The sequence below is a fragment of the Protopterus annectens genome, chromosome 3.part1 (genome assembly GCF_019279795.1).
Source record: "Protopterus annectens isolate FY-2018-M chromosome 3.part1, PAN1.0, whole genome shotgun sequence".
Taxonomy (NCBI): Eukaryota; Metazoa; Chordata; order Ceratodontiformes; family Protopteridae; genus Protopterus; species Protopterus annectens.
In genome coordinates this window covers 1,534,207,988-1,534,235,541 of record NC_056732.1, presented here as the reverse complement: position 1 = coordinate 1,534,235,541, position 27,554 = coordinate 1,534,207,988, and the positions used below count along the sequence as shown (strand labels likewise).

General features: G+C 42.7%; 1 protein-coding gene across 2 annotated transcripts in view; it reads left to right on the top strand.

Moving 5' to 3' along the window:
* Nucleotides 1-27,554, top strand: part of LOC122798555 (autophagy-related protein 9A-like) — a 1,089,020-nt gene that overhangs the window by 618,601 nt on the left and 442,865 nt on the right. For both annotated transcript variants that reach the window (XM_044067609.1, XM_044067608.1), the window contains exon 10: nucleotides 19,909-20,154. In XM_044067609.1, coding sequence (XP_043923544.1) covers nucleotides 19,909-20,154 — 246 coding nt within the window. The remainder of the gene's footprint in view (nucleotides 1-19,908; nucleotides 20,155-27,554) is intronic.

The window sequence follows — 27,554 nt, the reverse complement described above, 5'->3', positions numbered from 1 at the left end:
TGGTTCAGTTCTGGCTGAAGGATCAGAATTTATCTGACCATGTTAAGACAAGGATTTTGGATGCTCCTTTGCAGTCTGATGTGTTGTTTGGTTCACCTGTGGAGTCAGTCTTGAAGAAAATGGAAGACAAGGCTAAGTCTATGCAGGCTGTTAAAGATTTTTGCAAGTTCAGCCTCCAAGTTTAGTAGGAATTGGCCTGCTAAGGGGTGGACGATCCTTCTTATGATTCTCAGTCTAGGGGTAGATCTAGACGTGGTAGGGGCAGAGCTCAGAGTTCTTTCAGACCTAGAACAGGGAGTTCACCTGCACAATCTTGGTGAGGGCAGGGGCCAGTCCTTTCGTAAACAGGCCCAATGACCTACTTTTTCAGCTGCCAGATCCTTCTTGCCTGGCAGCACCTTTGGGAGGAAGGTTGGCACTCTTCAAGGAAAATTGGATTTTGATTACCCAAGACAAATGGGTATTGGATGTCATACACCAAGGTTACAAGTTTTATTTCCATACCTTGCCTCCTTTCAAAGGCATGCCAGACGTTCCTCCTCAGAAAAGACTAGAGGCTCACAAACAAATTTCTCTACTACTTCAAATAGGGGCCATACAACCGGTCCCTCTGCCAGAAGTGGGCCTAGGATTTTATTCTCGCCTGTTTCTAGTACCAAAGAAAGGGAACACGTGGAGACCAATTTTGGATTTATCTATCCTCAACACATATCTAGACATTCCCAAGTTCAAAATGTTGACGTTACAACAGCTTTTACCTCTGCTGGGCAAAGATCACTGGATGGTGACTCTGGATCTCAAAGAGGCTTACCTTCATGTTCCTATCAGGCTCAGTTGCAGGAAGTATCTGCGTTTTCGGGCTGGGACTTCTCATTATCAGTTCTCTGCATTGCCCTTTGGCTTATCTACTGCGCCCAGAGTATTCACGAAGGTTCTGGCTCCAGTGGTAGCTTTCTTCAGGCTAAGAGGAATACAAATCTATCCTTATTTGGACGATTGCCTGATTCTGGCCCAAGGAAAGGACGAACTTCTTCATCATTTACAGTATGTGATGGCAGTGTTAAGATGCCTGGGGTATTCTGTGAACGAAATAAAGTCCAGTCTAGTACCCTCTCAGGACATGTGCTTTCTGGGTGTGAGACTGAATACAGCATCCCAGATGGCCTTTTGACCCCGGACAAACAAAAGAATCTTTCTCTTTACTTCCACCAATTGTCTCGTCAGTCCAGGCTGACTGCAAGGACAGTCCTTCAAGCCTTGGGGTTCATGGCATCTTGTATTCTGGTACTTCCCAATGCCAAACTGCATATGAGGAAGCTACAATGGTATCTCAAAATGTATGGACACATATGGACACTGTCATTCAGATAATACCTTGCATTCAAAAGGAATTTTTGTGGTGGGCTCAGGAATGTCACCTAAACAAGGGACTCTCTGTGACCCGGCCAGAGGCGAGTCAGATTCTAACGACAGATGCCTCAGACAAAGCTTGGGAGCTCATCTAAATGGAAAATGGGTACAAGACACGTGGCCTGCCAGACTTCAACATTTACATATCAACTTGAAGGAGATGTTAGCAGTCCAATTTGCATTGATAGCTTTCAAGGATTTACTTCTTCCAGGGCAGGTGTTGATTCAAACAGACAACACAACTGTCATGCGGTACATCAACAAGCAAGGGGACGATTCATATCCTCTATGCAGACAAGCAATGATTTTGTGGGAGACTGCTCTCAGTTTACAGCTAAATCTTCAGGCAAGGTTTCTGCCAGGAGCACAGAACTCCTTAGCAGATGTGTTGAGCAGACAAATTATGGATCCTCACTTGTGGAAATTGGATCCTCATGTATTTCAGAAATTGACAGTGTTATGGGGAACTCCAGACATAGATCTGTTCGCTTCTCCACTGAATTACCAGCTGCCAAAGTTTTGCACAAAAAGGTTTCATCCCACAGCTTGGAAAGTGGATGCTCTCTCATTCAATTGGAGCAATCTTCACGTGTATGCCTTTCCACCTCTGCCTCTCCTCCCAAAGGTACTCCTGAAGGTCAGACAGGACAAGCCAAACATGATTTTAATAGCTCCGGATTGGCCTCGACAGCACTGGTACCCATTACTGAGAAGTCTGGTACGGGAGCCTCCATGGCCTTTGCCTTCGATTCCTCACCTGCTGTCTCAGGAGAACAGTCATTTACTCAATGTCAAACTTCACTCTCTGCATCTGACAGCCTGGCATATTCTGTTTTAAACCCTGGAGGGTCTCAGCTTCCACAACAAGTTTTGAATGTTATTTTGGAGGCCAGAAGGCCTAGTACAAGGAAAGTTTAGAGAGATAAATGGAGGAGATTTTTAATTTGGAGTACAGCAAAGGACTTTGATGTTTCTAAACCTAATTTGAGTGTTGCTCTTCAATACCTTACTGAGTTATTGGACAAAGGTTTGTCCTTCTCCTCTATAAAGGTTCATGCTGCAGCAATTTCTGCTCACTATGACGGTGACCCACCATTATTTTCTCATCCTTTGTTTAAGCAATTCCTTAGAGGGGCAAAGAATATAAGACCCCCACGTAGAGCTCCTACTCCTGCTTGGGATCTCAATTTTGTGTTGGAGAAACTCACTCTACAACCTTTTGAGCCTGCAGCTACTGCCGAGTTGAAATATTTATCATGGAAGACTGCTTTTTTGTTGGCCATTACCTCTGCAGAAGGGTTTCTGAATTACAGGCCCTTATGGCGGTTGAGCCTTTCTTAATTTTCCACAAGGATAGGGTGTCTTTGCGTACTAACCCTTCCTTTATGCCTAAAGTGGTTTCTAGTGTGGCTTTAAACCAAACTATTCATTTGCCTACTTTTTATGCAAACCCCCAAAATAAAGGGGAGAAGATTTTGCACACTTTGGATATACACAGACAGTTGTGATATTATTTGAGCAGAACTAAAGGGTTCAGGCAGTCTCAGCAGTTGTTTGTTTCATTTGCTTTGGGTTCTCAGGGCAAACCTGTTTCAAAACAAACTATTTCTAAGTGGATTGGTTTTTGTATTTCTTTTTGTTATTCCCATCATGGTAAGGAGATTCCAGCTGGGATTAGGCCTCATTCCACTAGGGCTACTGCCACTTCTACAGCTTTTTTAAGGGGGGTGGCTACTAAAGATATTTTGGAGGCAGCTACTTGGAGTTCAGTGCATACTTTCTCTAAGCATTACCACCTTCCACTTTACTCTAAGTCTAGGGCTGGTTTTGCCACTGCAATTTTGCAGGGCATGTTGGCAGCTCCTAATGCTTTATAGTTTTGCCATCCTCCCTTACCTCTGCTTTGGGATTCTACCCATATGTAAGGACTGCAGCAATGTGAGATGAAGAACATAGTACAGTTTTGTACCTACCATAAATGTAGATGTTCGAAGATCCACATTGCTGCAGTCCAATTTACCTCCTCCTTCCCTCTGTAGTTAGAGGTGGTTGTGTGGTCTGGGTTGTAAATATTGTAAATATGGTTAGTGCAGGGGTGGTTGGTTGGTCTTTGCTGTTTTTTGGCTTTGGCCTTTCTTTTTAGGGCCTTCTGACATCTGGGGCAAGAAAAGACTGAGGAAATGACGTCGGTCATGCGCTTTTGTACCCTAACGTCCTGATGTCAGTTTTAAGCGCCTTGACCGACGTCAGCCTAATACTTTGGTATTCGGACCGACAGGACAGCGGACTACCCATATGTAAGGACTGCAGCAATGTGGATCTTCGAACATCTACATTTATGGTAGGTACAAAACTGTACTTTTTATTGGTGGCTTAATATGGAGTACACCTTTAAGAAATTGTTTGACCTCAAAACAGGAAGTCAAAGGTCAGGCAAGCAGAAGTGGCTGACAAATGGGCATTCACAGAAGAATAGGCCAAGCCAGACTGGAACAGCTAACACAAATAAGGAGACGACCAGAGGGACCCGCACTGAGAAATGGTCCTGGTTACGAGCATGGCACTAGACCGAAAATCTTTTCCATTTGGACATATAAGATTTTCTGGTTGAGGGTTTCCTTGCCTGCTGTAAAACCCTGAGCACACCATCCGAAAAAAGGTGCCTGAAGGATCAAAACCCTATCACCCTCAATGTCATTTGTAGCGTGGACAAGTGAGGATTGATGAGAGACCGCTTGTCCTGTGTGAGGAGATCCAACCAGTGAGGTAACTTGTGACAATTGCCCCAGGCCAGATGCATTAAGAGGTAGAGCCAGTGCTGTCTCAGCCAAAAGGTAGTCACTAGCAAGATTTTTGGGGACTCCAACTGAATCTTCTGCAGGACTGTTAGAAGTAGAGTAAGAAGAGGGAAAGCATAAAGAAACCTCCCATTCCAGGGAAAGGGCATTTGTCTTCCAGGCCAGATGGCATGGCAGTCTGGAACAGAAGAGAGGAAGCTTTATGGTCAGACTTGAGGCAAAAAGATCTACCTGAGGAATACCCCACCAGTGGACAGTGTCCAGAAACATGTCTCTGTGAAGCATCCAGTCATGAGCCTGTGTTTTGGACCTACTCAGAGAGTCTGCCACAAGATTGTGCTCTGAAGGAATGTATACTGCCTGAAGAGTTAACTGATAACTGAGAGTCGCATCCCAAGCCTGAAGCGCCATCCTGCAGAGGAGGTAAGATTTTGTGTCCCCCTGCTTGTTGACGTACCACATCACCATAGTGTTGTCTATGTAAATCTTCAAGGGACCCAGAGAAAACATGGGATGAAAAGCCTGAAGGGCCAGAGTCAGAGCCCTCATCTCTTTGATGTTGATATGGTCTGACTTCTGCTGAGAGGCCAAATACCCTGAACTTTCAGGTAACCTAAAGATGGCCCCCACCCCATGTTTGAGGCGTCTGCGTACAGCTGTTGAGAAGGGACTTGGAAGCTGAAAAGACTGGCCTGGGTTGAGAGCAAACTGTCAAATCCACCACTCAAATTCCTTCTTGAGACAGGGAAGGAGCGGTACACTGAAATTCAGAGGGTGATGATGTTGCAGCCAAACTGACTTGAGGTACCATTGAAGCTTCTGCATTTGCAGTCTGGCAAAATGAAGCATCGGAATAGAAGAGGCCATGAATCCCAGGGCCCGAAGAAACTCCCTGGCTAGCATGGTTGTCAGCGGAAGAAGAGACTGAAAGAAGGCTGCCAATGACAATACCTTTGGAGGTGGATTAGAGATCAACTTTGGCAACGTCTGAATCCTGCAACCCAGAATCACATGATCCTGACAGGGGGCAGGACAGACTTCTGGAAGTTGATAGTAAACCACAAACTTTGAAGAAGAGAGATGTTGAACTGCAGATCCTGCAACATTCGACTGGAAGAAGGTGCCTGAAGCAACAGGTTGTCTAGAGAAGGAAAAATCTGAATGCCTTGGAGCCCGCAGAAGCCAGTCATTTTGTGAATACTCTTGGGGCAGTAGAGAGACTAAAGGGCAAAAACAGAGAACTGAAAATGAGAGGAAGACACAGAGAAACATAAAAACTTCCTGAAGAGAGGTGAATAGGGATATGAAGGTACGCATCTTTCAGATCCAAGAACACCAGATAAGCCTGGGGTAATAAAAGATGAAACAGAGTTTGAAGAGTAAGCATCTGAAAAGAAGGGATCTCGAGAAAGGTGTTGAGCCAGGACAGATCCAAAATAGGTCTCCAAGTGCCCTCCTTTCTATGAACCAGAAACATCCTGGAATAAAACCCCCATCCCATTTGGGAAGGGGGACAGGTTTAATGGTCCCTTGGTTCAACAAGGACCCTAGAATCTCAGGAAAATGAGGAAGTTGATGTAGAGAAGATTGAGGAATCCCAGAAAAAGGAGGGAGTGATTTCCATACCATTAAGCAACCCTGATGGATGATAGAAAGAACCCAAGAGTCTGAAGTGATGAGATGCCAATTTGAAAGAGGGAGGGAGAGCTGAAGGGACAGTGGAATCTGTTCTAAAGGCAGGGTGGTTCGAATTGTCAAAGAGAAGCAGACTTGTTAGATAAATGAGGCTTCTGGGCCACATAAATCTGAGAAGCCTTAGCAGAGGGGGCCCACCTCCCACCCTTCCTGCCCTTAGTGGCCTGTCATGGTTGCCTGTGAACAAAAACAGATCTAGAAGGATAATTCCTATGGAACTTAGGGATAGGAGAATCAAAAATATGTTTAAGATCTTGCAATGCTTTGCTTTTCTCTTGAAAATATTTAAACAAGTCAGCAGCCCCAAAAAGATAAGTATTATCCAAAGGAGCATTCAACAACTTGGTCTTAATACTCTCAGGAAGAGACTGGAGAGCGAGTCAAGAATAGTGCCTCATGATGGACCCAAAAGCCATGGCCGTAGAATACGCATCCGCAACATCATACCCACACTTAATAGAATGGTGAGCCACTTGAGAAGCAGAACCTAAAAAAAGTTAAGGCAGAGGATTTACCATCAGAATCAGGGAGGGCAGAGATAACCTGACAAGTCTGAGCAATCAAGGCTAGAGTATACCTGGTCATGTGGGTCTGGTAATTAATAACTCCAAAGTAGAAGTAGTATAAACTTTTTTGCCAATCCTCTCCATTGCCCTGCTGTTCTTATCAGAAGGCAGAAGTTTAGAAGGTTTGTCAAAAGAGACTAACACCACAGCAGGACCAGCAGAAGGACATTTAAATAAAAATAGACAATCCTCAGGAACCTTATAGAACCTATCAGGTTTCTTAGGAGCAGGCGGCGAAGAATCAGGGGACTTGGAAGCAGCAATGAAAGTATCTAACAAGGCAGAGAACAGAGGAAGAACTGCCACTGGTGTAGGAGTATCCACGTGAAGCAACTCATAATATTTTCTCTGAATATACAACACTTAACAAGAACCCCACTTAAAGAATTTAATCATCCTAGCAATCGTGCCCTCAAAGGACAATTCCTCGAAAGGAGACTCAGGGTTAACAGACTCCTCATAATCAGAACTGTAAGCCAAAGGGAAAGACATTTGTGGAGAAGAGGACAAAGACCCCCCACCAGACAGGGAATCCTCATCCAAGGAATCTGGTTCTCTGAACTGTTTAGAAGGGATATAGGTCCAAGGAAGAGCAGGTACTGAAACCCCTTGAGGAGGCTTTAGGGTCATTAAAGTAGAGAGCAAGCCCTGAGTAAACTTCTCTTTTCTCTTTGAATATCCGTAGGACAGACAGAAATATGCTTCAGTTTTTGTCTTTACTTAGGGGAGACATCAGCCCTAGCAAATACTGGAGGTCTTACCCCTGGCAGGATTCTAGAAGAGAAACAGGAACCTCCTCCCTGACCAATATCCGTGGAATCCCTCTAGGACCCTCTAAGATAACCAACCATGGTTCCCTCTCAATGTCCAGAGTAAATGCTTGCAAAGCCTCAGAGGACATGTGAAAAGATGGATCCATGCTGGCCTCCAGTGGGGTCATGGCAGAGGAATCCAAAGTAAACACTAAATGACCTATAGAGCTATTACTTGCTTCTAGCGTGATGTCCGTTGGATGCTGGACAGCTAGAGAATCCGTCTGAGACTTCTTGGCCTTCTTCTTACCTAGGGGGGAGTATCTTGGTGATAAAGGATTCCATCATGGTAACCTGGGCTAACTGTCCTAAGCTGTTGGGTTTTCAAGATAAATGGCCAGGGAAGACAAACTGCTTCTTGAGTGTCTTAGGCACAAATGCTTTACAGACACTGTAAGAGTTATTATCATGGGAAGTGCCCAAACAAAAAGACACACTGTTCATGATGACTCTTATAGGGAATGTGCCTCCCACGATGATATTTTCCATACTTGGATGACATGAACTCTATGTAGTGATAAAAAATACAAGACCAAGAAAGTAAATTTAAAAAGAAGAAAAAACAGAAGAATAACCCCAACGGGGCACTTATCTGGTGTTGCTAAATATTCAGTACAGCAACAAAATGTTCAAACCCACTGGCAACAATAGCATTCAAACTGGATTTAAAAGAAGTTCTGGGTAGTTGCATCCATACATCCCTTTTATGCCTTACTTAATGTGCAGGGAGCATAACTGTGATGTATGGCGCAAACAGGAACTTTTTATAAGCTTATCAATACTGGCCAAGCAACTGGCTACCTGGAACGGGACATATCTTTTGTACCAAATACTGCAACATTGATATGGAAGGAGATTACTCCATTCCTTGAATGTGCATAGGCAGCTCCACTACTGTCTACCTAGACCAGGGGTCTGCGACCTTCACTATCAAAAGAGCCATTTTAGGCCCCTCTCCCACAAAATAAAATTCATTGGGAGCCACAAAACCTGTTTGACCCTAAAAATGAAAATAACGCAGCATATATAATTGTATATATAGTTATTATACTAAATATAAAAGAACTACGTTTATAAGAGCAATATTTAAAATCCATCCCTATTTTTGTTCCTTTATTGGGATTGCTCATTCGCTGTGTGTATGTGATATCTCTCGACCTCTTAGAGCAAGAAATCTGGGCAAAGCCATAAATAATGAGACCCAAAGGCCCAAAAATAGGGGCACTTTTTAAATATTGCTCTTACAAATTTAGAAAGTTTATAGAATTATAGATTTTGCATTAGCATGAATTTTTTAAAGGGTATGAAGTCTGAAACACAAATGTCTGTCTATTTTTTCTGACTTCAGCCCTCAACAATTTGCCAGAAGACCACAATTTAAAAGTATGAGGCAAAAATCTGCACAGGTGAGGTGTGTGTGTGTGTGTGTGTGTGTGTGTGTGTGTGTGTGTGTGTGTGTGTGTGTGTGTGTGTGTGTGTGTGTGTGTGTGATGTTATTCCAGCAAGTTTATAACAGTGATATTTAAAGTCCGTCCCTATTTCTGTTCCTTTGTTCCCCTTTATTTGTGGCTCTGTCCAGAATTCTTGGGGTAAGACTTTGAGAGGTAGTCCGTCCCTATTTCTGTTCCTTTGTTCCCCTTTATTTGTGGCTCTGTCCAGAATTCTTGGGGTAAGACTTTGAGAGGTATGGAGACATTTCAGGAGATGCTGCCAGGAATGCATAGCAACAGAAATTGTGTTATTCTAGCAAGTTTCTAAGTTTATAAGAGCAATATGTAAAGTACATCACTCAATCACTCTCTGTGTGTGATGTGCGGTAGAGTGGCCATTATTTTTCAGTGCTACAGGAAGCCACTGCAGAGGGGTGGAAGAGCCGCATGCAGCTCCAGAACCACAGGTTGCAGACCCCTGAATTACACAGAACAAAGACTATGAGGAAGTCAGACCAGCAGCTTATGGCCTTTGCCACTGGTTCTGAAGGGAAACCAGTTTCCAAGCAAATCACCTCTAAATGGATCTCTCACTGTATTTCCTTTTGTTGCAGCCATTATGGCAAGAAGCCCCTTGATGTTGTGAGGACACACTCCATTAGGGCAACTGCTGCCTGTACTGCTTTCCTTAAAGGAGTACCAACCAAAGACATTCTGGAAGCTGCTATCTGGTCTTCGGTGCATACCTTTACCAAATATTACCATCTCCTCTATCAGCCTTCTCCAAGTCCAGAGCAGGAGTTGCCACTGCTGTCTGCAGCCTCACCTCTCCTTAATCTGCAGTCCTCCCTTTATCTCAGCTTTGAGAAGCAATCTGCAAGTCAGGACTGCAACAGTGAAACACAAAGAACATAGTACAGTTGTGTGTACTTACCATAATTGTAGATGTTCGAGTGTATTCACTGTTGCAGTATTCTCCCCAACCCCCATCCTACACAGTAGGCTTGGACAAGCTTCTTCTCAGTCAGGGGAACCTTCTTCTTACCTTTCCCCTTCTTAGGTTTCAGTGTTCCAGACCCTAGACATCAGGGCCATCTGAGGGGACTCCTACCTTTAAAGGGCACCCCTTGCACCCCAAGTGTACTGATGTTGGTTAGGGCGTCCACCTGCTGTTGGAGGAGGGATATTTTTCTCTGGTAGTCGGGCTGGCCAAGGGTTTCCACGGCAGGAAATCTTACAAGTCAGGACTGCATTTTCACTGCAGATAAAAAAGGGACCTTAATCCATGCAAGAGATTATTTGCTCCACTTGCGTCAGTCCTTGTGCATCTCCAAGATTATGAAAAATCAAGCTTGGAACTGTCTGTAAACCTATAATGTTAAGTTGTCTATCTCGCCTTCATTCTTGCTGTTTGTTTGGGATCGGAGACGATCCTCGGCTCCGACTCGGCCATCTTCAATAGCTTGAGAGCTGTTTACTGGCTCCAGGCTACCCCTTATTCCATAATGCCTGGCGATAGCTGCCCAGATCTCGTTTGCCGCTTCAGCTGCGAGGGCGTCGTTTTTCTGGCTCAGGCTGGTATATTTAACTTTTTGTGTAAATTTCCTTAGAATTAAAATTTTCTAGTATCCTTTCTATTTAGAGTTAGTTATACGTGTTGTAGTTATATTTTCTATAGTGTCTCTACCTGTTTTGACCGAACTCGTTTAAGTTAGAGAGTTCTGCGCCCCTCCCCCATCCCTAGGTTAGCCGTTTAACTTAGAGGCTCTCCTACGTCTTTTTTCCCTTATTGTAAAACAAAAAAAAAAAAAAAAAAAAAAAAATATATATATATATATATATATATATAAAATATTTAATTATATTATATCTTAGATTTCCTTCATAGTTATAGATAGTACTGCTGTGTTTTGTCTAGTGTAGTACTGTTTTTTTGTCTGTATTTACTTACGTAGTCTTCCCTTTTTTTGATACAGTCATGTCTAAGGAAGCTATGGTTTCTGGATTCAAGAAGTGTGACTCATGCTGTCAGAAAATGTCTCTGACAGATGGGCACACCAGTTGCATCTACTGTTTGGGCGCTGTTCACCTGCAGGACTCTTGTTGTATTTGTCATGCTTTTAGTCCAAGAGTCCTGCAGGAGCGTAAGAACAAACTGATTCTTATGGGTCTGTTAAACCCCAGGATTCACCGGCAAAGAGTTTACAGCAAGTGAAATCCCCAAAATACACTAAGCTGCCGACTCCTGTGCAGGATTTACCTTCTAAGTCGGTTCTGGCTGGCACCGACAAGACAACCTCCCCGTCGGCTCCATCAGATGCTTCGGAGCCGTCGCGGAGCCACAAGAGGCTGAGGTCCCCTTCCTTGGTCTCCATTACTTCACAGTGAGCGTAGCCACCGATCCTCTCACTCCTCTCGATCCTCTAGGCTGTCGGATCATGATCTGGAGAGAGTAGTCAGTAAGTTGCTAAAGTCGCAGGCACTAGCTAAGTTATTGATCAGCCCTACTCAACAAGTATTGGCTCTGTCCACTTCACTTGATGTTCCTCCTCCGACTCCAATGAGTTCGGAGCTGGAGTTCGTTGGGGTTCGAGTAGTGGAACCGTCGGCTCCGATAACCATATCCCCTTCGGTTCCGACGTCAGCTCCAATTACCTCAATGGTGCCTTTCATCAAGGGATCTGGATGCCGAGGCTCCCTCATCAGCTCTGAGGGGGCGAGTGGCATCGGACCCTTGTCCGACCCCGTTTTCCCTCTCGGAGCATCGGCGCAGGTGAGCTCTGCTCCAACATCGGGTGAGCTCGGCTCCAACATCGGCCTAGGAGCAGTCACCCTCGGCACGGAGAAAGATTCCTATTTCTTCGGAACTGGAGCTTTCTCTGCCTCAAGACAGGGACACCTTTAAGGTCATGCGGAGTGCGCTGTCCCCCGAGTCAGCTCCACTACAAGCCCCCACCAGCTTTGTCCCCCGTAGTGCCTGTGCCAACCTCTGCTCCTCATCCAGACCCCAAGCGTGGGGAACCAAGGCTCCAGGCCACCCCATTGGGTGTTTCCTCTTCTTCAGGGGCCTCCCTTGATCACTCAGAGGACCCCCCTCGGAAAAGGAAGTGCAAGAGGAAGTACATTGACTCCCCTGAGTCTGTCACTTCCGATACAGACTTAGATGAATCGGAAGCGTCCCCGAGATCCCCCTCTGAAGATGTTTCCTTCTCGGACATCCTGGAAATGCTTAGGCAGAGGGAGAAATGGAATCCCCTAACCCCTACTGAGGATGAGCCTGTATTCTTGGATGCTTTCAGTTCCTGACCTTCCACCTCCTGGATTTCTCCACCTTTCGACCCACTTATGTCCGTAGTGGCTCGTAAGGCTTGGTCAGCTCCAGACACAGGAACCAACTCCGAGGAGACCTAGTAAATTTATTATAGCCCCCCAGGATAAGCAATTCCTTTCTAAGGGTGTGCCTGTTGATGCCATGGTGGCAGCAGCAGCCACCAAAAAAGAGCTAGCAGACACCTCTTAATCTGTTCATCCCCCTAACAAGGAGTCCAGGACGATGGACAGGTACGGAAAGCGAATGTTTGCTTCAGCGACCTTCTCCATGAGGTAACTGAACTATCTATGTCATTTTACTCTACTTCAGAGGGATCTCCTTAAAGAGCTTGGAGATATCCTTCAAGATCCTACAGCTGAGGGAGCACAAGCCAAAGTAGCGTCCCAGCTAGTGACGCTTAATTCTATAGTTAACTCCTCAATGAGGCTCATTTCCTATGCAGCCGATGGAGCAAGTAGAGCCGCGGGCACGGGTGTAGCCCTTAGGAGGCATGTGTGGATGCGGCTGTGTCACTTTGCAGAACCCTTTCGAGTGTCCTTCACCAGTACCCCCTTTGATGGCTCCTTTCTCTTTGGGCCACAGGTGAAAGACACGTTGACTAGGTGTGAGCAAGAAGGCAAGACTCTCTCTGCCATGGGAGTCTGTTTTTCCACTCCCTCTAGACCTTACCCCAAGGGTCAGAAGAGTGGGAAAATGTGGTTCTGTAAATCTCAGGGAGCCTTGCCTGACACACGTAGTGATTTTTCCTCCAGAGGCAGAGGGGGAAACAATAATAATAGACGCCACCCTCGTGGCAGAGGTGGTCCGCAGAACCAGGGCAACAGAGAATCTTTCTCTGATAAGCCCTTCCAGCATCCCTGAAGGGTTGCCCGGCTACTCACCTCTGGAGGCAGTCGAGGGAAGACTTTCACCGTACCCAAAAGCTTGGCTAAATTTAACAGAAGACAGATGGGTACGGTCCATTATATCCGGAGATTACAAAATTCCCTTCCATCAACCCCCCCCCCCCCTTACAGTCAAAGAAAATCCTTCCAGATGTGCCACCCAATCTGAAGGAGCAAGCAGTAATAGAAGTTTCAAAACTGATGGAAAAAAGAGCCATCCAGGAAGTCCCCGCAGACCATCACGGATCCGGAACTTACTCAAGGTTCTTTTTGGTACCAAAAAAGACAGGGGACTGGAGACTGATTCTGGATCTCAGCAGACTAAACAAGTCTGTACAAAGAACAAAGTTTCGGATGGTCACGCTACAGTCCATTCTACCCTTTCTGTGTCAGGACAATTGGATGTGCTCGATAGATCTTCAGGACGCATACTACCATATCAAGATGGAAAGACGCTCCAGATTTCTTCACTTTCGGGTGGGGGCCAGTCATTACCAGTTCAGAGCTTTGCCCTTTGGTCTCACCACAGCCCTCAGGGTGTTCACCAAGTGTATGGCAGTGGTCACGGCTTACCTGAGACGTCAAGGATTTCAGGTGTTTCCATATCTAGACTGGCTCCTCACTGCTACCACCAGGCATCAACTCCTACAAGCGTGAGATTATACAGTCACATCCTGCACTCAGCTAGTTATTACAATAAATTTTGAAAAATCTGCCTTGTTGCCCTGTCAGTCTATCACTTACATAGGAGCAGACTTAAATACAAGGGATATGTTCACAAGGTTACCACTAGAAAGAGTGTCCACAATTCTCCAACAAGTGCAAAGGTTACCACTAGAAAGAGTGTCCACAATTCTCCAACAAGTGCAAATTCTAATGCAGAGCAAAAGGATCCTAATCTTCTAATCCCACTAGCACGCTTCCACATGAGAATTCTTCAGTGGCTTCTTTTCACACAGTGGTCCTTCCAAGAGCTACCCATGTCTCACATGATCATTATCATGGAGGCATGCAAAAGACACCTTTCTTGGTGGATGGTCTCTCCATTAGTTACTCAGGGAAGACCTTTCATACAACCCCCTCCGGTAGCCACAGTGATGACAGATGCCTCTCTGATAGGATGGGGGGGGCATTATCTGGGCAGGACAGTCCAAGGCACTTGGCAACCTCACGAGTACCATCTGCATATAAATGTCCTAGAAATGAGAGCTGTGCTCCTAGCGTTGCAAGCTCTTCAAAACTCTCTTCCTTCCGGGACCATTGCAATTCAAACAGACAACATGTCAGTGGTGTGGTACATCAACAAGCAGGGCGGGACCAGATCCTACCCCCTGTGTCAAGAAGCACTCAGACTTTGGCAGTGGGCGATTTCCTCCAAACGTTTTCTGATCGCGACGCACATCCCTGGGAGATCCAACGTCATAGCGGACAGGCTCAGCAGAGCTATCCTCATGCCTCACGAGTGGTCTCTGAATCAGGAAGTTGCAGATCTTATTTTCCGCAAATGGGGACAGCCTTGCTGCGATCTTTTTGCCACCCCCTTCAACAGCAAATGCAGGAACTACTTCTCCCTTCTTAAGCTTCCAGGTCACATACCCAGAGATGCGCTCTAGTCCATGATTGGCCTCAGGGACTTCTTTATGCTTTTCCTCCGTTTCCCCTGATACCGAAACTCATACAGAAAGCAAAATCGTTGGGTTGCAAAATGATCCTCATTGCCCCCTACTGGCCTCAACAGATATGGTTCCCGTTCCTATACCATTACCTTCTCGATCAACCCTAGACTCTGGACCCAATTCCAGATCTCCTGATTCATCAATCAGGCCGGTTGCATCAATCCCTCCAAACTCTCCAGCTCAGAGCTTGGTTGCTCCACTTCCAACCTTAGCCAGGTTTCCCAGCATTTCCCCAGCAGTACGTGAGGTTATCATCTCCTCTCACAAGTCTACAACGAGAAAAACCTATGCTAGCAAATGGAAACGTTTTTCTTGTTGGGCGGAGTCTAGGAATGTGGATCCCTTCTCAGCCCCACTCCACAAAATTCTGGAATTCCTGGCACAACTGTTTCACTTCGGGGCCGCTTCCACTACGATTAGGGTAAAATTAGCAGCCATTTCTAATTTTCATATTGGTTGGTCAAATTCTAACATTATGTCTCATAAGCTCTGTAAAGCTTTCTTGAGAGGAACATCTGTTCTTAGACCTCCAGTGAGAGATCCTCCTCCCCCTTGGGACCTTAATTTATTCCTAACTTCTTTAATTCTGCCCCCTTTTGAACCAGCAGCTTCCTGCTCCATCAAGTTTCTATCTTGGAAGACACTCTTTCTGGTAGCTATCACTTCAGCTAGGCGTATCTCAGAACTCCAGGCACTATGTGTTCATCCTCCCTACCTGGTGTTTCACAAGGACAGAGTTGCTCTGAGGACTAATCCTGTGTTTCTTCCTAAAGTCTGCTCAGAAAATAATTTAAACCAATCTATAGATCTCCCTGTGTTCTTCCCAAATCATAGCAACAAGGCAGAGTACAAACTTCACTAATTGGACGTTCATAGACAATCGCGTTTTTACCTGCACAGAACTAAAGAAATAAGAAAGTCAGACCAATTATTCCTTTCTTATGCCTTAAACAAACAAGGTCTCCCAGTTTCCAAGGTGACCTTATCCAGATGGTTGTCCCACACTATTACTTTTATTTATCAGTTAAGGAACAAAGAGTTACCAATTAAACCGAAAGGTCATTCTACTAGGGCGTTAGCCACCTCCGTAGCCTTTCAGTCTAGGTTGCCCATGGATTCCATCTGTGCAGCTGCCACATGGGCAAACCCTCATACCTTTATCTCTCATTACAAGGTGGATATGGTTTCCCAGAGCAGAGCTGACTTTGGTTCCACTGTTCTGAAGAGTCTGTTCCACTAAGCCACCCAGGGTGTTGGGGACGCTGTCCCAAACTTCAAGAATGAAGGCGAGATAGACAACTTAACATTAAGAAGTTATGTACCTACTATAACGTTCCATGTTAGTTGTCTTCATCTTGCCTTCTTTCTTGCGTCCCTCCCTCCATCCCCTGTCCTAGTGGATTGAGAGGAGTTACTTTTTTTTCACCGGCTGAGTATTCTTTTATTGTTATTCTTCTGGCCAGGTCATCCTAAACTATTCTAGATATTAGAATGCTGGGAACAACCAGTTTTTTTGATAACTGTTTTTTTTCTTATGTCTGGTTTAGCTATTTCAAACGAGATCTGGGTAGCTATCGCTAAGCATTATGGGATAAGGGGTAGCCTCGAGCCAGTAAACAGCTCTCGAGCTATTGAAGATGGCCGAGTCGGAGCCGAGGATCGGCTCCGATCCCAAACAAACAGCAAGAAAGAAGGCAAGATGAAGACAACTAACATGGAATGTTATGGTAGGTACATAATTTCATAGGATGTAATCTATAAACTGCCTTAAATAACCAAGTCGCCACACACAAGGCTGACTTCACATCATTGCTAAGCTCAGAAGTTTCTCAGTCTTCAGAATCCACCAGCCTGTCTGATCCTTGACCTACTGGGTTCAAAATGGCAGCACCAGTAGCCTTAGTGCTTCATGAGAAGCTCTTAATCAGAGTTTTCTAGTGGACTTGGTCAGTACAGTATTAATCTGTCCACTTCATCATCTGATCAAGCAGTCTGCCTTGTATCATTATCTCATATCTTGGGGGGGGGGGGGGTGAGCTCTCCTTTGGTAAGTCAAGGATGCCTGTTTGTCTGCCCCGCCATGTTACCACAAATGCCTCCCCACTGGGGCAGGAGACATTTTAGGGGGAGAACAGTCCAAGGGATGTCAGGATTTTACAGAGGACCATTTGTACATCAATGTTCTGAAGATAAGGGCATTTCTGCTGGCATTGCAGGCTGTAAAGAATTACTTTCCCTACTGTGTGATATCTGTCCAGACAAACAACACATCTGTAGTCTGGTACATCAACAAACAGGTGAGGGCCCACTCCTATCTGCTATGCCGGGAGGCCACAAAGGTTGGCTGCATATTCACAGTGCTTTCTTGTAGCAATGTACATACCAGGTCAAACAGATTAGTGGACAACTTGAGCAAGTGCACCCTCCTTCCTCGAGAGTGATCTCTCAACAATACAGTAGCAATACAGTTTCATTTGCAGGGGACAGCTTTGCTACATTCTGTTTGCATCTCTAACCGTCAGAAAGTGTAGAAGCTACTTTGCTTTATCTCTCAGCAATGTAAGTCCTTCAGACTGACCATATAGTTTCAGCAATTTCATTGATGGCCAGTGACCCACACCTTACCTCTACAGTGGTACAGATTTTGTCTGCTTCTTGGAAACCATCCACTCAAAAGATATACAAAAGTATGTAGATGTTTTTTCATTGTGGACCATAGACAAGGGTCTGGATTCATTAATGGCTCCTCTACCATTTGTTCTAGAATTTTTGTCTAAGCTTTTCTACAATTGAAGTGCAGTTGGCTGCTGTTTCAAATTTTTACATTAGTTTCGATTTATCTTCTATTGCATCCTTAAATATTTCAAAAGCCTTTCACAATGGTATCATCTTGCTGAGGTCCCCAGTTAAAGATCTAGTTCTTCCTTAGAACCTTAGCATTGTATTGTAAACCATCTTGCAAGTATCTTCATCCTGCTTCTACTGCCAGCTTTTGAAATACCTTGTATGAAAAATGTTGTTCTTAGTGTATGTTACTTCAGCCAGACAAATCTCTGAGTTACAGGCCTTGTATTGCTAACATCCTGATTTGATTTTTCATACAGTATCATTGAGGCCCAACCCCTCATTTGTGCCTAAAATAGCTACAGAGTCAACTTTGAATCAGTTGTTCATCTGCCTTTATTCTTTCCCAATCACTTCAGTCAGGGAGAAGACATCTTCCTGCTTACCGTGCCTTTAGGACAGCTGGAGACTTTTTTGATAACCATTTGGATGGACAGCTTCCAGGACCCTTTCATCCCTGACTGGAACCTTAAATTTTATACATACTTTTTTTTTTCACAGACTGCAGTTCTACCTGCACAGAACCAAATTTCCTAACAGGGTAGACCAACTCCGAGTTTTCTTTGTACAGGGCAAAGAAAGAAGATCTAAGGGTAAACAAACCATATCCAAATGGATTGTCAACTATGTTATCTTCTGTTCCTCCCATTATGGCAAATGGCCTTCTTTGCCCATTAGAGCTCTTTCTGCCAGGGCAAAAGCAGCCACTATGGACTTTTAAAGGGGGTTTCTACTCAGTCTGTTCTGGAAGCAGCTATGCATTCTTCAGATAAAGCCTTTACAAAGCAATACAACGTCAGTGCTACATCTAGAGCCAGAGCTAGATTTGCTCTGATGATTTTGCAGACAGTATTCCATGCATCAGACCCAACTCTGACCAACTACCCACGTAAAACTAGCCTTGAGAGTCTTCACAAGACTCAGTACTGCAACATTGATTATGAAGAACATAGTACAATTGTGTCAGGAACTTATTTCTTTTCCACCTTACCCTCCTTTTTGCTTCTCATTCCTAAGGTTGGGGTGGGTACATTGTTCATCACCTTCCCCCTACCAATCACCACCTGCTAACCCTAGCCTTTCTTTTTAGGGTAGGATTGGTTGTGCAAGCCTATAGGACAGGTGAATCTTTGGTTTCTGGGCAAGAAAGACTTGAAGATATGGCTGGCTGATGACCCCTTTATACCACTGACATCCTGATGTCTGATAGGGAGGGCATGTGCCTGCAGTGGGATGGTGAAATTCTCTGGTATTCTGGTTGGTTGAGGACTCCTGTAGGCAGGAATTCCCAAGAATTAATAGTGCAATGTAGTGCAATGTGTAGTAGTAGTAGTGATGTGAGCTATTTGAATATCTACAGTTATGGTAAGTTTCTGACTCGACTGAGCTTTATTCCTACTTCTGGATTTATTTTTTTCAAACAAACATTTGCATTGCTACATTTAACTGGTTGTCACTGTCAGAATTAAGGGTTGTATTTAGTTTTTTTTTAATATACTTATTTTTAGTTGTTTTCCTTTCTACAGTATATTTACACTGACTGATCGCAGGATGGCAGTATGTCCTTTGTTCTTCTGAAAGATTTGTTTATATATAGTCAGGGGATATGGGTTTTTTCAAAAGTTGGAATGAAAGCTGTTGAAGGGCTCTGATAGATATGGAAGTCATACCCTCTCCCTCTATTCTGAGCGAGGATGGAGCAGTTCCAATGCATTTCATCTGCATTTTGCTGCTAAGTGGAATGTTATTAATGCAGTTCTTTGAAAAGCAACACATTTTTCTGGTGAGTAGTTTGTGAATCAGTCATTTACTTGTTTTGAATCTACAAGTGTTTTTTGGGTGGTGTAAAGGGCAGATACATTGATAAGGACCTTCTGGGTGAAACCACGGTCTGCGGCTAGTGCATTTCAGTAAAGCAAAGTGCATTCATGGTGCTGGTGTTTTTTTTTTTGGATCTTGTTTGCTGTTTTATATATATGTATAGTTATATATATTATATGTGTGTGTGTGTATATATATATATATATATATATATATATATATATATATATATATATATATATAGATGGATGTCTATATCGCTGCATACACACACACTCACACACGCATGGATACAACATGCAGATGAAGGATACATGCCTTGCACTAGATTCTGAACCTCTGCTGCTGTGAGTAGAGTTCACAGTTCTGTATATTTTGCTGTCACATTGAATTAATTACCTTCTTCAGGCACTATTGATGGATCTAAAGCTGAATCAAATAATTTTAAAAAGCTTACTGTAGAGAAAATACATAGTAGATTAGACAGGCATGTTATTGTAACATAGACTGTACTTTTGCATACAATACCGTATATAAATTCCAGTTAATCAGTAGCATACTCACTTGTGCCTCAAGTTAGTTATCTTGACCTGTTCTTACCGTATACCAAAATATTTTCTTGTATTCTGTATGTTTTCCAGTGGTTCTCTGAAGGGCAGACAGAAGCTTCTATATACCAGCAGGCGGAGAATGGAAAGACAGAACTGTCCCTAATGCATTTTGCCATTACAAACCCACAATGGCAGCCACCACAAGAGAGTTCAATTTTCATTGGCCACTTAAAAGAGAAGGTCCAACAGGATGCCACTAATGCACCTTCTGCACAGCTGATCCTGTCTGAAACACCACTGGCGGCTTCGCTGCTGTCAAATGCATCTTCTGCTGCGGTACGTATTAGGTCTTATCTATGTTGCTAGTACACATTAACTCAACAAACATGTCAGTCTTGAAACTGTATACTAAAATTGAAAACAAATATGAGAAACAGTAGAAAGCAAAGCTTTGCTGTGGTTGAATAATTCTATAAAGTAATTATTTCTGGCTGTTCTGACTTTGCATGTCTCATTTTACTCCATGCTGCTTTCCCTGGAAGAGTAAGTATCTCTGTATCTTGAAATCTTTGGTTTCATTTTCTTTAAGCAGTAATTGTACAGCTTGATGATAAAGTGAGCTAATCCAGCACACCATGAGAATAGACTATAACAAGTGTGTTCTCTGCCCTTTGTGATAGCTACTTATTTGTACTTTGTATGTTGTAAAATGCTAGGCTTTAACCTTGAATATTTTAAGTTAGAAGTCTTAGTTATTTTCTTCTGCATTTTAATATTTCATAAGGAGTATTATGTATTGGAAAAGTACGAGGTAAAGTATCTGAAGTATGTACTACCCTTTCCTATGTGTACTAAATTTATTGTTAACTTTAATCTTACCCCCAACCTTAACACTATGCAGACAGCTTAGTTTTGATATGTTTTAGTGTTGGGAGTTTTGCATTTAGTTATTTTTACCATTCAGTGTATTCTTCTTCTTCTTTCGGCTGTTCCCATTAGGGGTCGCCACAGCAGATCAACTGTTTCCATTTCTTCCTGTCCTCTGCATCTTGCTCTGTCACACCAACCACCTGCATGTCCTCTCTCACCACATCCGTAAACCTTATCTTAGGCCTCCCTCTTTTCCTGTAACCTGACAGCTTCATCCTTAGCATCTTTTTCCCAATATACTCTGCATCCCTACTCAGCACATGTCCAAACCAATGTAATCTTGCCTCTCTGGCTTTGTCTCCAAACCTTCCAACCTGGGCTGACCCTCTAATATACTTATTCCTAATCCTGTCCATCCTTGTCACACTCAGTGCAAATCTTAGCATCTTCAACTCTGCCACATCAAGTTCTGACTCCCGCCTTTTTGTCAATGCCACTGTCTCCAACCCATATAACATAGCTGGTCTCACTACCCTCTTGTAGACCTTCCCTTTCACTCTTACTGGTACTCGTCTGTCACAAATCACTCCTGACACTCTTCATCACCCACTCCATCCTGCCTGTACTCTCTTCTTCACCTCTCTTCCACACTCACCATTACTCTGAACTGTTGATCCCAAGTACTTAAACTCATCCACCTTTGCCACCTCTACTCCCTGCATCCTCACCATTCCTCTACCCTCTCTCTCATTCACACACATATATTCTGTCTTAGTCTTGCTGACCTTCATTCCTCTTCTCTCTAGAGCATATCTCCACCTCTCCAGGGTCGTCTCCACCTGTTCCCTACTCTCACTACAGATCACAATGTCATCTGCAAGCATCATAGTCCACGGGGACTCCTGTCTGATCTTGTCTGTCATCCTGTCCATCACCATTGCAAATAAGAAAGGGCTCAGAGCTGATCCTTGATGCAATCCCACCTCCACTTTAAACGCATCCGTCACTCCCACCGCAGACCTCACCGCTGTCACACTACCCTCGTAGATATCCTGTACCACTCTTACATACTTCTCTGACACTCCCGACTTTTTCATACAGTACCACAACTCCTCTCTAGGCACCCTGTCATATGCTTTCTGTAAATATTTTCCAGTATTTCCTGTTTGTCACATCAGTCTATTGCCAGATGTTGTATGAAGAGAGACACATGTACATACATGCACAGATGTACAGAAATGTATATGTATATTCTTCCCCTCACTTAAAAGAAAATGTGTTCCGTATGATGATGAAATCCAAAAACATTAAAGTGCCTGTACTAGTTAAGTTATAGGGAACAGTGTTTGCATCACAGGACTGGTAGCTTTTAATCATAAGGACCAATGTTGGAAGAGTTTATACCACGCATGGGAATTAGCTGAAGGTGGACATTAATCCCTTACCCTGGTTTTCACAGTTAGATATCCGTAGGGGTACGTGGTTGCAGTCTAAATCATAAACCATAATCATTAGGGGAGCCCAGCTACAAAAGATCATGCACTGTTCACTTTATTCTATTCTTTTTCTGGCTTGATGTGAAAGGTTAGTTTGCTGTGCTTTACTAGTTTGCCTCTATGCAGAAGTTGTTGGTATTACTTTGTAGAAATATTCTTTTCTTTCTTTATGAAGTTGAATTTAATATATATGAATGTAATTTTACTGAAGACATTGCAAGAAAAGATTATAATTTTGTCTTTTGGACATCATATTCCTTCAAAAGGCTGTCATTTGCAGAGTGATTTCTGTTTGTTAGAAAGTATGGTTCTGACAACTGAAAGCATTCTGTTGATTATAACAAAAAACTGGAACCTGGAATGGTAGGAATTTGCAGGCTTTTCTAGAGCAAAAAAGGTCAGTTGTTGATGTTGTTTCAGCTCTTGTATCACGAGTTAGAAATCTACAAATACTAAGGAAAAGCTTAAAAGGAAAATAAGGAGCAGTTCAAGAATCATCCATCCAGAATCCCTTTTTCCCATTTTTGCATCGAGTCGTCATCTCAGTAAAAAAAAAGTTGTTTCATTGGTGTAGATCATTGAGTGTGTACTGTATATACCTTTAAAAAGCTATCCAAGGGCTTACACAAGTGTATAAATACTGAGCACGTGCAAGTCAGACGGCCATTTTGCAGTTAACTGTTGAGATGTGAACATGTATGTATGTAGGCTCTGTTTGTTTGTAAGTTCGTTCATGTTTATAAATGCTGCTATCCTTCCTGATGTGTTTCTGTATATTAAAGCATCTAAAGAAAACCCCAGGCTTTCTCATTATTTGTATGTAAGTGATGAATGAGCGACATGCTGTCAGAACTAGGATTTCTAAAAGGACGTGTATCAGAATGCAAGCCAGAAGCACAGCCAATATACAGCAGTCAATCATTCTCATTGTGTGTAAACTTTGCAAATCAGGTCAGAAACGAATTTCAGGTATGAAAACTTGCTGAGCACTATTTTCTTTCGTATAATATGAAAAAGGGCATACAGAACATTCTAAACAATATTCGCATAAACCAATATGTACGATATTGATAAAAGTATTCAAATTACTGTGGAGAATGTTTGAAATAAAGTCTAAATTGCACAAAACGAATAAAAGAAGGAAATGACGCATTTTCGCAAAGTATATGTATTTTCGTGTTAAGCAAAGATACTCGAGTTTTCAGAGTGCATAAAGTGTTTGCATGTTTGTGCAGTGTTACAGTAAGGCATTTTTCTCTGAGCACGGCCATTACAGATTATTGTGCATTTGAATGTTGTTACAAGCTCACAGAACAGTTTGTTCATACATAATTACAAGGGCCATGTTTTCAGTGTGTTTGTGTATACTTTGTGGGCACGGCAGACGGATTTTGAAAACCCATTACACTTGTGTGTGATAGTAATATTGCTGAGAACTGGAGAATGTTTGAGCAAGAGTACATTTTCATACAGGCTGTATTTTCTGATAAAGATGACCGTACAAATACATTTATTATACTTAATTTAGCTGGGTCAGAAAATATAGAAAGGTAGCACTCATTTGTGTATGCACCTGCTGTTTATGCTGGAGAGGTGGAAAACTGCCATATTGTTGTACAGGCTTAGTCAAGGGAGGACTCTGAGTGCTTAAAACATAAATTTAGAGAAATGTGTAACCCCCCCCCGACATATGTTACAATGGAAAGGCACTTATTTCACACAAGGGATCAAAAGCCTGTTGAAACTTTTGCAGTATATATAACTGACCTGAGAAATAAAGCTAAAACGTGCAGATTTGATGACTTAAGGGATGATTTCATAAAAGACAGACTTGTGTGTGGTATAAAAGATGATGCTATGAGAAAGATTTTGCTTTGTGACAGTGATTTAACTTTGAAAAATGCCATTGAGATTTCTCAGATATACGAGCTTACAGAGAAGCACACAGATATGCTTACAAATGAGAGCAGCTCTAGAAGGCAAAGTGATAAAGCTCATGTTGATAGTATGTAGCATGTGGTTAAAAGAAACAGTCCTAAGCGTATGGCAGCTACAGGGTTTACCAGGGATGGCTGCAAGACTCTCCAGAACTTTCTAGCACATTCCAGAAGCTGCACAGTCTCAGTGAGGCATGGGAGTGAGTCAGCAAACTCAAAGCATGGCCCCCACCCAGGTTTCATTGTCAACTGTTATAGTTGTGGTGGAAGTCATGAATCTAAATGGAAAAATGTTTAGCTTTTGGTCAACAATGCCACAAATGTAATAAATGGAATCACTTCAAAAGATTTTGTAAATCAAAAGAATGTGGGGACTTTTTATCAAAAGGGAACACTTTAAGAAACTAATTGAGGCAGTTCTACTCTTTATGTTGATGGTGTGTCAGTGGTTGTTGAAATGGCCAGTGCAGTAGATTTAAGGGCAAAGAATGAAGTATTTTGTACTGTTCAGATAAATGGCAAACCCATAGAGCTCAAAGTTGATACAGGCTCCAAGTGCAATGTTATGTCTGCAGAAATATTTGCTATAGAGTGTGAAGGTGAAAGGGTTGATTTGGCAAGGTGTGCGAAAATTGTTGCTTATGGAGGTGAAGAAATTCAAACCGAAAGCTCAGTTATGCTTTCAAGTTATTCTTCTGGAAGAAGCTACAGCTTATTTTATGTGGTCAAGAGGCACGTCCAGTCATAATTTGGGCTCAGAGACACTTTGAAAATGGGACTACTTTCATTTAATAAGTAAGTTCACCATGTTAGCTTGAAAGACCACAACTCTAATTTTGCCCAGCACATTTTTTCTACCTATGCTGATCTTTTCCATGACAAACTAGGCAAACTTCCAGTTGTGTACTCCATGAAGTTAGACCCAGAGGTCAGTCCACTTATCAGGCCAGCAAGAAAAGTTACAGTAGCCATGCAGGGTAGAGTCAAAGCTGAGCTGGATAAATTGCAACAAGTTGTGATTTGTCCAGTTGAAACTCCAACTGAATGGGTGTCTTCATTGTGATAGCTTATAAGAAAAGCTCAGATGACATCAGAATATCTATTGATCCACGAGATTTGAAAAAAGCACTAAAAAGACCTCATCATCCAATGCGCACAGTCAAAGAAGTCGCAACCTTGATGCCAAATACCACTATTTTTTGTCCCAGATGCAAAGAGTTAATTTTGGCAAATTCTACTTGACAAAAAATCCTCACTTCTCACTACTTTCAGTACTCCGTTTGATAGGTATAGATTTTTTGAGAATGCCATGAGGGATAACTTCTGCAAGTGAAATCTTTCAAAGTGCAATGGAGCAAATTTTTTCTGCGTATCCTTCTGCTGTCATAGTATACAACATATACTGGTAGGAGGTCATGATGATGCTGAACATAACAGAAACCTCAGAAAAGTTCTAGAAAGGGCACATCAAGTGAATCTTAAGCTCAATCCACACAAACATAAGTTCCGGCTACAAGAAGTTGCTTATGTTGGTCACTTATTTACAAGTACAGGACTACGACCAGAGTTTTCAAAGCAAGCAACTATTCTCGAGATGCCAGCTCCAGACAATGTACAAGCCCTGCAGTGTTTTCTTGGCATGGTCAACTACCTAGGCAAGTTCATTCCAGACTTTAGACAACTTTTAGAGAGCTGACAAGTAAAGATGTATCCTGGTCTTGGTTAGAGCAACACCAAAGAGCATTTGATGTCCTGAAACAGAGAACCGCTAGCCCTCCAATGCTCAGATACTATGATGTTCACAAACAAGTAACACTTGCTTGTGATGCTTCGAAATGTGGTCTTGGTGCAGTCATTTTACATCAAGAACGCTTACCAAAACTGAACAGCAGTATGCCCAGATTGAGAAAGAGCTTTTGGCAATTGTGTTTGCATGTTTGAAGTTCCATGATTATGTTTATGGTAGACCTATCCAGATCAAAACAGATCATCAGGCATGAGTCACAATCTTGAGAAAGCCAATGCATTCAGCTCCAGCCCGACTGCAGCGTATGATGCTGAGATAACAAAAGTACAATTTCAATCTTGTGTACAAGAAAGACAAACTTCTTTATCTTGCTGATACATTATCCAGATCACTCAGACGTACCAGTGAACAGCATGAAAAATCAAAGTTCTCATTAGATTGATTATTTTGAAATCATGGAAGTGCATAATTTTCCTTCCACATGCCTTGATGAGCTGAGAGATCACACAGCTACATATCCAGTTTTTCAGAGGCTCAATCACGTTGTCAGTCATGGGTGGCCTTCAAAGCAATCTAGTTTACCTCAAGAACTGCAACCTTATTTTCTATACAGAGGTGAGATTCTGTCTGGCAAAGGTATCATTATGAAAGGTCCAAAAGTGATTGTTCCAAAGTCCTTGCAACCAGAATATATTATATTGCTGATTTCAGTACCACCTGTTACGTTATGAGATATGGTCGACTCTCTAAAGCTTGCAATAGATATGAGGCAACTTGGATATGAACATTATGTTTTGTTTCTGATGTACCTAGTAATGCATGTCTAGCCCTAACATTGTTTTGCATAAAGGGCAGTCTTTTTAAGAGGGAGGATGTAGATCTTTGAGTATGTATATACATTTAAGAAGGTATCCAGGGGATTGCACAAATGTATAAATACTGACCACATGCAGGTCAGACTGCCATTTTGTAGTTAGCTGTTGAGATGTGAACATGTATCTTTGTAAGCTCTATTTTTTAGTTAGTTTGTTCTTGTTTATAGATGCTGCTATCCATCCTGATGTGTTTCTGTATGTTAAAGCATCTAAAAAAAAAAAGCAAGCCTTCTCATTATTTGTATGTAAGAGACAAACATGACAATTGGGAAGATGCCTGTGACTGAAAAGTCCATTTTGATTCTTGCTCCAAGCAAAATTGTGCATCCTAGAAGTGCTTGCATTCATTCTTCAACTTTGAAAGCAGTCTTCTGCTCTTATTCTTCTGTATTTTCTACTTCCTTCCTGCTTCACTGGGGGGAATGGGAGAGGAAACATCACTGTCACATGTTGCTTTGATTCTTACATCTTTGTCAAAATGACATCTGATGTTGGAGTTTTACATTTTGAGTGAAGGAACTTTCTCATTATGGATATTGATCTGTAGATGTACAGTACTGCATTTAGGGGAATAGTTCTTTTCCATATTTGACTCTAGAGATTACCCATGTTTCTACTGTCCCTTCATTCCATAATTTCCCAACACTGGTGAGGAAGCATCCAATGCCTGGATATTATAATAAATGAATGAATTCCTCACTACTAAGGCAACAGAAAGTAGAATCCAAGCACAACAAAATCAAACTGTTGCACCACGGCCAGTAATGTGCAGACACAAAATCTGATAAAATCTTATAAGTTTGTTTATTTA